Source organism: Monodon monoceros, unplaced genomic scaffold, assembly GCF_005190385.1.
Source record: "Monodon monoceros isolate NGI ecotype Baffin Bay Population unplaced genomic scaffold, NGI_Narwhal_1 Super_Scaffold_18, whole genome shotgun sequence".
Taxonomy (NCBI): domain Eukaryota; kingdom Metazoa; phylum Chordata; class Mammalia; order Artiodactyla; family Monodontidae; genus Monodon; species Monodon monoceros.
The window spans coordinates 155,225,407-155,238,480 of NW_021703774.1; the positions used below are offsets into that span (position 1 = coordinate 155,225,407).

The following is a 13,074-nucleotide window of genomic DNA, read 5'->3' on the forward strand; positions in this document are numbered from 1 at the left end:
ATACTCTCCCTTGGAATGTGAATGTGAGCTTTAATAATGAGAACAAGAGAGAGAACAGCACACAGAGGTAGGGCTCTAGGAGAGGACAGACACTTGAGATAGCTAATAGAGAGCAGCAGAAGCACTAGTCATAGAGAGAGATAAGATTAGAAGTACCAGAATCACTAACTCAGCAGGAAAACCTATTGAAAAGGAAACAAAGGCATCCATTTCTGAGGGGGCCTGGCTCTATGGTTGATTCTTTTTATTATGAGGCCAAGCTATGTAGCTGAGCCTCTAATCTTCATCTTTTCCTGTAAATCCTTAAACTCAGTTACTTAAAGGTAATCACAATGTCTTTATTCAATGCAATCAAAAAACTACCTAATACAGGGGAGGGAAGGAAAGAAAAAAAAATGTGCTACAGGGGTATAGGCTATTGCTTTTACAAAAAGATTAATAGAATAGGAATAGGGAATTCCCTGGCGGCCCAGTGGTTATGTCTCCATGCTCTCACTGCTGATGGGCCGGGTTCAATGTCTGGTCGGGGAACTAAGATCCCACATCCCACAAGTCGCACAGTGTGGTCAAAAAAAAAAAAAAGGATAAAAAGATTAAGTAGAAAGCCAGAATGCAAACATCCAGGCCAACAAAAGTGTGATGATCTAGTACAAATCTTGACTGATTTTGTCCATGCATACAAGGCAAAAAACAAAAGAAAGAAACAGGAATTATTATATAACTCATTTCTGCAGTGTTGTTTTGTACAGGGGATATTGAACAATGTATGAATGTTCTCAACAGTAATGGCAAATGTAGAAACAGAATTTACATAACCACTGCTGCTTATGGTCTTCAGTAAAAATCAAAGCAGACTTCCACTTCTAAGCATAATGAATGGGCATACCTCCACTGTAAGCAACTAGAGACTGGGCAAAATGTATGAAACAACTATATTCAGGCTGCTCAGAACTGTAATCCCTAAGGGAAGGGAAACAGTTGAGGTGAGACTCAAAACTTCTTATGAGTCTATGAGTTTATAATTTTTCAAAATAAAAAGTTTTTTTTTAATGAAGGCAAAACAAATATAAGTAAACAAAAGCAGAGAGACTTCACAACAACAGACCTGCACTATAAGATACTAAAAGAAAAAGGAAAAAAGAAAATATGAGATGGAAAGGAATCAAGAGCACTGGAAATGGTAAATATGTGAGTAAATACAAAAGCCCTTTTCTCATTTAAAAAGTGTCTTTAAAAGATAACTGTTTAAAGTAAAAGCAATAATCAGGGACTGCCCTGGTGTTCCAGTGGGTAAGGTTCCGTGCCCCCAATGCAGGGGGCCCGGGTTCGATCCCTGGTCAGGGAACTAGATCCCACGTGTATGCCGCAACTAACTAAGAGTCTGTCTGCAAGCCGCAGTGAAGATCCCACGTGCCACAACTAAGACCTGGAGCAGCCAAAATAAATAAATAAATATTTTAAAAAAACAAAAAAATAAAGTAAAAGCAATAATGTATTGAAGAGTTTATAATATATGTATAAAAACAGTAACAAAAAATGGAGATTTGGAAGGGTACTATTGTTAGGGCCTTACAGTATATGTTAAGTGGTATATTATTTGAAGGTAGACTGATTAAAGTTAAAGATCTGTATAGTAAACTATAGAGCAACAGTTCTCAAAGTATGTCCCAGGATCTGTGGGAGTCCTCAACACCCTTCTGAGGCTTCACAAGATCAAAATTATTTTCATAACAGCACTAAGATGTTATTTGTTTTTACTACTTGCAATCTCTCAAAAGTGTACTGGGGAGTTTTCAAGAGGCTACACAACATGATATGGAATGCAGATTCACATATGAGAATCTGGTAGTTTTCTATTAAGCTAGATGTTAAAAAAAATCTGCAAAAATGTAAATCAATGCATTCTTCTCCCTAAAATTTTGGTTTTGTTTTGAAAATTATAGTTATTTTTAATAAAAACATTATGTTAACATGCAATGAATTATCTTAAAATATATTAATAAATATTTTAACAATTTACCAGTTATAACTTTTAATATGGTTGCGTATAGATAGATACAATGCAAACAAACAAAAACATTTTGGGGTCCTCAATTTTTAAGAGTATGAATAATCTGTAAGAGTGTAAACAAGTCCTGAGACCAGAAACTGTGAGAACTACTACCCTAGAACAACCACTGAAAATAAAACAAAGAGGTATAGGTAATAAGTCAAGCATGGAGATAAAACGGAATACTAAAAAATACTCAAAAAAAACCAAAAACCAGGAAAAGATGAAAGAAGAAACAACGAACATATAGACAAATAGAAAACAAGTAGTAAGATGGTAGATTTAAATCCAACCGATAATTACATTAAATGTGACTGGACTAACACTTGAATTAAAAGACAGATTGTGAGACCAGGGGGAAACAAGACTCAACTATATGCTGTCTACAAGACATCCACTTTAAACATATAGATAGTTTAAAAGTAAAAGGATGAAAAAAACATACCATGCAAACACTAGTCAAAAGAAAGCTTGAATGGCTATTTAAATCAGACAAATTAAACTCTAAAACAAGGAATAATACTAAGAGTAAAAAGAGACAGGACATAATGATAAAGGGGTCAATTCTTCACGAGGACATAATATTCCTAAATGTATATGCATCTAATGGCAGCATTTCAAAATACATGAGGCAAAAATGACAGAACTGAAAGGAGGAACAAAAACATCCACAACTAGGGTTGAAGATATGAACTCTTCTTTTAATGAGAAAATCTGTAAGAATATAGAATTGATCACTACCATCAACCAACAAAACCTTATTGAAATTTATAGAACACTCTACCAACATCAGAATATATATTTTCAAGTACACATGGACCATTCACCAAGATAGACCATATGCTGGCCTATAAAGTAAGCCCCAATATATTTAAAAGGATTGAAATCACACCAAGTATATTCTCTAACCACAACAGAATTAAACTAGAAATTAATAATAGGAAGATAGCTGAAAACTCCTAAATATTTGGAAATTAAGCAAAACACTTCTAAATAACCCATAGGTCAAACAAGAAATCACAAGGGAAATTAGAAATTGCTTTGAACCAAATGAAAATGAAAACACATCAAATTTGTGAGATGCACCTAAGTAGCACTTAAAGGGAAACTTGAGACTTAGAAAGGTCTCAAATCAGTGACATAAGTTTCCACATTAAAAATCTAGAGAGGGGCTTCCCTGGTGGCGCGGTGGTTGAGAGTCCGCCTGCCGATGCAGGGGACATGGGTTCGTGCCCAGGTCCAGGAGGATCCCACATGCCGCGGAGCGGCTGTGCCCGTGAGCCATGGCTGCTGAGCCTGCATGTCCGGAGCCTGTGCTCCGCAACAGGAGAGGCCACAACAGTGAGAGGCCCGCATACCGCAAAAAAAAAAAAAAATCTAGAGAACAAGAACAAATTAAAGCCAAAGTAAATGGAAAAGAAATAATAAAGAGAAGAAAAGAAAATAGCCAACAACATAGAAATATGAAACTAAAAACTTACTTTGGGGAAAAAATTAGTAAAATTGATAAACCTTTAACTAGATTTGTTTAAGAAAAAAAAGACAAATTACCAATATTAGAAATGAAACAGTGAACATCACTACAGATCCTACAGTAATTAAAGGAATAATAAGGAAATTTTTAATGAATAATTTTATGCCAATAAATTCATCAACTTAGATAAAATGGACAAATTCCTTGTAAGACACAAATTACCAAGATAAAGAAGATAAAGAAATTCTGAAAAGCCCGGTATCTATTACATCTGTAGTTACAAACCTTGCCAAAAAGAAAACTCCAGGCTTTATTGGTAAATTCTACCAAACATTTAAAGGAAGAAACAATACCAATCCTGCACAAACTGAGAAACTGAGGAGAAAACAATTCCCAACTAAATTTATGAAGCCAGCATCACCATGATACTTAAACCAGAGGAAGACAGTACATACAAGAAAAATTGAAGATGAATATTCCTCATAAACAAGACATAAAAACCCTTAAAAATACTAGCAAATTGACTAAAGGATAATTCATCAAGACCCAGTGACTTTACCCCAGGAATGCAAGTTGGCCTAACAGTCAAAAAAAAGTAATAAATGTAGTACACTGTGTTACAAAATAAAGGAGAAACACAATATGATCCGAATAAATGCAGAAAATTCATTTGACAAAGTTCATCATTCATTCATGATAAAAACTCCCACCAAACTACAAATAGAAGGGGAACTTCCTCACCTGATAAAGAGCATCTATGATGAATCTACATCTAATATCATACTTAATGTACTAGAGATCTTAGTCAGTGCTGTAAGGCAAGAAATAAAAAAGGCTTATAGATTGGAAAGGAAGAAATACACTGTCCTTATTTGCAGATAAAGTCATGTTAACATAGAAACTTCTAAGGGGTCTATTAAAAAGTTACCAAAAGTAATAGAAAAACTTAGCATGGTTGTAGGACACAAGGTCAACATAAAAAATCAACTGTATATCTATATGCTAGCAATGACCAGCTAGAAATTGAAAATTAAAAAGTATCACTTACAATACCATAAAAAAAGCATAAGATACTTATGAATTAATTTAACAAAATATGTACAAGACCTGTACAAAAAACTGCTGAGAAATTGAAGACATAAATAAATTGAGAACTATATCCTGTTCATGGATTGGAAGGCTCAATATTGTTATGATATCAACTTTCCCCAAATTGTTCTACAGATTCAACACAATCCCAGTGAAATACCCAACAGGTATTTTTTTTAACAAATTGACAAGATGAAATTGATTTTAAAAAATTATGGAAATCCAAAGGACCAAACAATTTTAAGACTTACTATAAAGTTATAGTAATCAAGACAGTGTAATATTGACATAAGAAAATACACATATATTAATGGAACAGAATAGAGAAGTCAGAAATAAACACATGGAAAGAATAATTTTTTCAATAAATGGTGTTAGAACACCTAGATATTCATATTAAAAAAAAAGAACCTAACCTTTGCCTTAAAAAAGCCATAAAATAGTATAATCACTTTGGAAAACAGTTTGGAAGTTTCCAATACAGTTAAAAAAACACATACTAAATGACTCAGCAATTTCACTCCTAATTATTTTCCCTAGAGAAATGAACACATGTTCACACAAAAAACCCATATATGAATGTTTATAGATGCTTTATTCATAATAATCAAAAGCTAGAAACAGAAATGTCCATCAACAAATGACTAAACTGCGGTATATTCATACAAGGAAAAATTCAGCAGTGGATGTATAGAACATACATGCAACAACATGGAGTTGCTTCTTGTTGTTTTAAAAAACTACTCCAAGTAAAAGAAACCAAACACAAAAGAGCACATACTGCGTGATTCCATTTATATGTAACTCTAGAAAAGACAAATCTAATCTATAATGACCAAAAAGAAATCAGTGCTTTCCTAGAGCTGAAGTGGAGGCAGGGACAGATTGACTGGGATGGAACACAAGGGAAATTTTTAGGGGGGTGGGAATGTTCTATCAAGCTTGATTGCTGTGATGATCTCACAAGTGCATAGTTCTGTCAAAACTCACCAAGTACACTTAAAATGGGTACATTTTATTGCATGTAAAACATACCACATTAAAGTCGATTTAAAAAAAGAAAAAAAGTTAATGCATACTTCCAGATAAATATAACAGGTTGACTGCATGAGTTTATCTCTTCTTGCTCCTAACATCCCTCACTAAATTGGAAAAGAAAGGTCTCAAATGAATGATCTTAGCAACCGTCTAAAGAAACTAGAAAAAGAAGAGCAAATGAAACTCTGAGTAAGCAGAAAAAGGGAAGTAATAAATATCAGAATGGGGGCTTCCCTGGTGGCGCAGTGGTTGGGAGTCCGCCTGCTGATGCAGGGGACACAGGTTCGTGCCCCCGCCCAGGAATATCCCACATGACGCGGAGCAGCTAGGCCCGTGAGCCATGGCCGCTAAGCCTGCGCGTCCGGAGCCTGTGCTCCACAACGGGAGAGGCCACAGTGGTGAGAAGCCCGCATACCACACACAAAAAAATATATCAGAGTGGAAATTAATGAAACAGAAAAACAGAGAAAAATCAATGAAAAAGCTGTTTTTTTAAAAAAGAAAAATAATAATGTTGATAAAGTTTCAGCCAGACTGATTAGAAGAGAGAAAACACAAATGACCAATACTAAAAATGGGAAAGATGGTATCACTAGATACTATATAAAAGGTTAATAACAGAGTATTATTAACCTTAACGCCAATAAATTTAACAACTTAGATGAAATAAACAAATTCCTTGAAAGACTACCAAAGCTCACCCAAAAAGAGATACCAGTTTTTCTATACAAATTCTTCCAAAAAATTGAAGAGGTGGAAATACTTCCCAATTCACTCTGTGAGGCCACCATTACTCTGCTACCAAGACCACACAAAGAAATTACAAGAAAAGTACAGACCATATCCCTTATGAAGATAGATTCATAACAAAATTTTAGCAAATCAACCCAACACTATCAAGGATAATACTTTAAGACCAAGTGCAGAATGCTTAAGACCAGGAATGCAAGATTGGTTTAATACTGGAAAATCAAATAATACAATTCTCTAACATTATATGATTATCTCAGTAGATGCAGAGAAAGTATTTAATAAAACCCAATACCTGTTTCTAATAAAAATGTACAAATATCAACTGAATTTCCATATACTAGCAACAAACAATCTTGGTAAAGATGGGAGTAACTGGAATTCATACACTGCTGGTGGGTATATAAAATGGTACCACTTTGGAAAACAGTTTGGTAGCTTCTCAAAAAGTTAAACATACCTACTGTATGACCCAGTCATTTGAAAGCATATCCATACAAAGATTTGTACATGAATGTTTATAACAGCTTTATTTAAATAGGCAAAAATTGGAAACAATCCAAATGCCCATCATTAGATGAATGGATAAACAAATTGTGGTATATCTATATAATGGAATACTACTCAGCAATAAAAAGGAATAAACTACCAAGAAAATGATTAACTGCAAAATAATTATGTCTTAAGAAAGAAGCCAGGCTCAAAAAAGAGTATACAGTGACAGCAGCTCAGCAGTTGCCTGGGGAGTAGAGGGAGCAAGGAAAGGCAGGAGGAAGGAATCACAAAAGGGCACGAAGAAATTTTGGGGTGTTACAGTATGTTTATCTTGATTGCAGTGATAGTTTCATGGGTGTTTACATAGGTCAAAATTCAACAAACTGTATACTTTAAGTTTGTGCAGTTTATTGTATTTCAATTAAAACTCAAGAGAGAAAAAATATCTTGAGAGAGGTAAGAAATTCATAAAATAAGAACATAAAAAAAAGAACAAAACAGGAAAGAATTCTTAGAAGTCATAAATGTGAATGTAAAAATAAAGAAGTTAATAAGAATAGAAAATATCCCAGAAAATAGAATAAAGAGACAGAGACAGAAAAGGGAAAGAAAAGGTAAGAGACATAGAAGATCAATCCTTGGAAGTTCAATATCTAACTATTCGGAATTTCTTAAAGAGAGAGTAGATTATACAGAGAAGAAACAATTATCAAAGAAATATAAGAAATTCTCAGAACTGAGAAATATATATCCAAATTAAAAAGGCCCACTGAGGACTTCCTGGTGGTGCAGTGGTTAAGAATCCATCTGCCAATGCAGGGGACACGGGTTCCAGCCCTGGTCTGGGACGATCCCACATGCTGCAGAGCAACTAAGCCCGTGCGCCACAACTACTGAGCCTGTGCTCTAGAGCCTGTGTGCCACAACTACTGAAGCCCACGAGCCTAGAGCCCGTGCTCCGCAACAAGAGAAGCCACCGTAGTGAGAAGACCGCGCACCACAACAAAGAGTAGCCCCCACTCACCACAACGAAGAGTAGCTCCCACTCACCACAACTAGAGAAAGCCCGCACACAGCAATGAAGACCCAATGCAGCCAAAAATAAATAAAATAAATAAATTTATTTTAAAAAAAAAAGTAGAATGGTGATTACCAGGGGCTTTGGGGGAGTGGCAGGGGAAGGCTAGTTATTTTTTAACGGGTATAGAGTTTGAGATTTGCAAGATAAAAAAGTTCTAGAGATTTGTTTCACAACAATGTGAATAAACTTAACACTACTAAACTATACACTTAAAAATGGTTAAGATGGTAAATTTTATGTTACTTTTTTTTACCACAATTAAAAAAAAAAGACTAACGGGTCATGTCAGAAAACATAGGAGCCCGCTTGAAGGATTTCTCATTGGTCAAAACTGGGACAAATTGAGCATCAAAAAGAATACTGACTATAATTGATTAGAAGACATTGATTTTTTTAAATTCATGAGATAATAGTGATACTAAAAAAAAAATTGAAATCTTCATACAAGTATGCTAGCTAGTACTTGTAGAAGAAACAATATATTTAGAAAACAAACATTTTCTTTGCAACTCTGTGTAGTAGCTGATTCCAGCAGAGATCACCAATGAATGCTCAAACCATTAGGTGAACAACTGTTGTGGAACAGGATATTCAAATGGTACCAAGGAATCACCCCACAGATGACTTACTAATTACAAAGGGGAAAATGTACCTTAGAATGGAAAGATATGGCAGTTAACACTTTAACAAAGTGATCAAACTTAGCATCACTCTTAGTAGAACAATCTGTCATTAGGTGGTGCCTCCTTATCTGATATGGGATGAACACACAATGGTACCTATGAATTATTCCAGTTTATTTTAAACGCTTAGTCTGAATCTAATCCCTCCTCTAGACCCAACTTCCAGTTTACAGGAAATACAGGGGATGGAGGAACAAGTTAAACAACGCCACAAGGAAACAATCAGACACAATTCAGAAGGTGGGACAAACTACAAACCAAGTGACCTAGATTAAGAAAGACTAGAGAGACAATAACTAAACACATGAACCTTGATTAGATCTTGTTTGAACAATTTACAAGAAGACATTTTTGGGAAAACAGGGGAAACTGGAATATGGACTAGATATTAGATAATTTTAAGAAATTATGATTAAATATAAATTGCCAAGAAACATGTGAAAAATGTTTAACCTCATTAATTATTAAAAACAAAATGTTAAAATTTACCTGTCAAATTGGTGACAAAAATTAATACAATTTTTTTGGGCAGGACAATCTGGTAACGTGTAACGAAAGTTTTAAAAATGTTTATATACTTTACCCAGCAATTCCACTTCTAGGCATTCATCCTATAGAAATAAGAGTTGTACATAAACATCTATGAACCAGAATGTTCACTGCAGCATTACTAATGAAAATGGACATAAGCTAATTATCAAGATGGAATAATAAATGATACTTCATAATCATTAAAAATCTTAATTTGAGATATTTAACATGGAAAGGTCCCTAATACATTAAGTAAATGGAAGAGAGTAGTTATTTTTTGTGATCCTAGAGGGCAGAACTAGGAACTACCATTGGAAGTTATAAGGAAGCACAGTTTGGCTCAATGTAAGGACTAATTTTCTAACAATTAGAATTTTCTGAAAAGAATCTAAAAAAGAATGAACATATGTGTATGTGTAAGTGAATCACTTTGCTGTACACCTGAAACTAACACAACATTGTAAATCAACTATACTCTAATTTAAAAAAAAAAGAATTTTCTAAGCAATGAATGGCCTGCTTCATGAGGTGATGAGTTCTGCACTATTAGACTCTAAGCAAAGGCTGAAGGGTCACTTGGCAAAGATAATACAGAACAGATTTATATGTTAGGAGATTAAGGAGATCTTAATGGTCCTTTCCTACTCTAAGAATTTATAATCCCATATAAAGTTATCCATTAGCTGGGATGTCAGAAAGGAAGTGGTTGGTATTTCTTTGTAAATGCTATTAAAGACCCATGTGGCACTAAACTAAAAAGAGATTATACCTATATTACAATAATAGAGTTGAAGAATGATTTACATTATTGTATTCTGTTATCAATAATATATACATTATTGATAAAGTAAAAGAAGATGATTGATTAACCTAATGGAGAGGATTCAAGCTGAATTGATAGGAACTAATTTTGAACCTGCCCCCTATTAATTTCTCTGTGTCTAATAAGGAACCTGAAGTGAAATAGTGAAATAGCACTAAACATCTCAAAAAGAAGGGCAGGAGACGCTCTGCTCCTTCTTTTTGATTCTAGCTGCCCAGTAATTCATATATAAAGAGAGGAGAGAAAGAATATGCCCACACCCCCCCCCTGCAATATGGTTTATAAAATCTTTAAATGTTGGATGTATGACTATTAGGCAGTGGAAAGTGACACAGCATTTAGTATCACATTTGGTTCCTGGAAGGCAGAAGCAAGCACTGGAGGTCTATGAAGGTTTTAGAGTAACTGGTAATGTTGAAAATTCTTAGATGTAAAAAAGAAATCCCCTAAAAGATGCACTTAAAAAACCAACCAACCAAACAAACAAAAACCAACCTTTTATTATGGAAAATTTCAAATATACACAAAAGTAGAGAATAGTATAATAAGCCTCCCCCTCCCCCCCAATCACTCAGCGTCATTTATCAACATTTTTTGTAAGGCTGTTTTCTCTAATCTTTCAGGTTGAGTTCTTTCGTTTTGTTTTGTTTTTAGATTTAAAAGCAAACACCTGACATCACACTATTTTTACCTATAAAAACTTCAGTATGAGAAGATACACTTCCTTGCTAATAATACTAAATATTTAATAAATGTTAGTTGCTATGGCTAGGTACTGTTCTATGCATTATACTACTACTTACACGTATAATTTTCCCATAAACTAAGCCTCACTGTTATCTCCATTTTATAAATGAGAAAACTGAGTTTTTACTGGCTCAAGGTCACAAAGCCAGTAAGCAGTGGTGCTAGGATATGAACCCAGAAGTTAACTCTAGCCCAGACTTTGTTTTCCCGACCACTAAAGCAGGCTGACTTTTCTCTATTCTAGTTATTCTAGCCATTCGTTATGGCATATAGATTGTTGTGATAAAGTGGAAGAGGGACTGCTGAATGAGGAAGAGACTGGAAAAGATGCAATAATATGAGCAGCTGCTCACTGCTCTTCTTGTGAAATTTTCTTTTCTAAATGCCCCAAATGAGAAAGAAAAATGTGATTGGATATCATCATTGTCAACTGCCTAGGATACAAAAGAAAGTAAGTCACCTCATAGAGGGAAAGCAATGATCAAGTCTCTTCCACAGAGGTTGAATATAGACGAACTTCTTTTAATTTGCCCCTCTAATGAAAGCGGGGGGTGGGAGTGGGGATGTCTCTAGTTCCACAAGTCCTTTAGTTCAAGCAAAGTGATCTCACACATAAGGCCGAGTAATCAGTATGAGCAGTATTTGACTGCTTAATGAAATCTCTGGGTAAAAAATAAAAGGACCCCGGAATATAAAATTCTTCTGGCTGATGTCTCAGAGTTCTAAACCTTTTACTCACAGCCTTATAAAAAGAAAAAAAAACTACTAAGTAATTCAAGATTTGTCAAAGAAAGGGGAGTTCTCCTTTGATCTTCAGCCAAAAATTCTTCTAAAACCCTCCCTACTGATTTACAATAGATCTTAGAGTAACCGAACTACATCATCTTCTCTGTGGAGCCTACCAAGGGCATCCTCCTTCCCCATCTTCCGCTCTGCCCAAGCACAAACAGAAGAGCTCCTTCCCTGCTCCTACTGCATTTTATACGTAATTCTACTAGAGCACTAATCAATACTGCAGTGTAATTATCTTTTCCTCTCTGGATTATCAATTCCCAGAGGTCCGAGACCCTACCTTACTCTTTACATTTCCAATCCCTAATCTTCAAACTGAGCACCACTGAAAGTACTCAAGAAAGGTGTGCTGAATGAATAGAGAAATAAGCTAAAGATGATAGAATATGGAGTGATCTTTATAAGAAGGAACTGTTTTACCAGTATTTTCTAATCTCTACACCTTCAGTACAGTTCACAAGCTTCCCTTTAGGAATTTCCCCATCAGCCAATAGTTCAGGATGAATGAATGAAAACATGGACTATAGTCTCTTGAAGGCTGGAGAAAGAATTCAGCCGTTTTGGTTTGCAACAGCTTTTAATGAACTAGGGAGAACTCAGACTGAAGGATCTGGAAGATAGTCAAAGCCTTTCAAGAGCTTTTATTCAGATGCCAAGATGGTATTTGAAATGCCTGCTTTTTACATTTAAATGCTGAAGGCAACAGGGAAAATAATTCCAAATAAAAAACCACTGATTACCAAGCAGTGCCTGGTCGTCCACTACTAATTTTTATTTTTTATTATTTTTTTTCCTACTAATTTTTAGACAAAAAAATCCGAAGCAAAAAAATCCCTAGCAAAAAAGGTCTGGTTACAGCCCTCAGCCATGGGGGAGACACTTTTCATGTACTGGTATGAGTCTCCTTGGACCCCTCTCTAATACTGGTTAGCCAAACCACTTTGAGGATTATCTGGTTAGGCAATCCCTTGAAGTAAAAATCTTTGGATAAGAATTTATCTTTCTCACCAATTTACAAAAATTCAAGACAATCTCTCAGTTTAAGCTATATTACACTGGAAAAAAAAAGTCTCATCACATTTTTTATATGTCATTCTTTGATTACTGTGTTACCTTGGTTAGAGTCCACTGGGTCTTCTATATGAGCAATGACATTCCTGAGATAACTTTGCTTCTGCTTTTCTAGATCTGATGGTGAAAACGTCGGAATATTAGTCCTTGAACAAAGCAAACCAGGAGGAAAAACAATCAGTTAGAACCATGAATATAGTGCTTTGTACAGAGAAGACATATACAACTGATGGATTAGAACAACTAACTCTCAAAACACTCTCTAAGATCCAATGACAAAAGACAGTGTTAGTCACGTAATATGAAGCTGCAACCAAGTATGGAGTTGAGAGAAAAAAGAATAGATATAACCTGCTGTTAACAAGGCATAGGGACTTCCTTGGTGGTGCAGTGGTTAAGAATCTGCCTGCCAGTGCAGGGGACAGGGGTTTGAGCCCTAGTCTGGGAAGA

General features: G+C 35.1%; 1 protein-coding gene across 4 annotated transcripts in view; it reads right to left on the minus strand.

The window, feature by feature from the left end:
• S100PBP (S100P binding protein) overlaps positions 1 to 13,074 on the minus strand; it is a 31,763-nt gene that overhangs the window by 8,973 nt on the left and 9,716 nt on the right. For 3 of the 4 annotated variants that reach the window (XM_029227315.1, XM_029227313.1, XM_029227314.1), the window contains exon 5: positions 12,667 to 12,770. In XM_029227315.1, the coding sequence (XP_029083148.1) occupies positions 12,667 to 12,770 (104 nt within the window). Of the gene's footprint in view, positions 1 to 9,243; positions 9,272 to 12,666; positions 12,771 to 13,074 lie in introns of all 4 variants that reach the window. The other variant, XR_003794294.1, reaches the window with a different exon arrangement.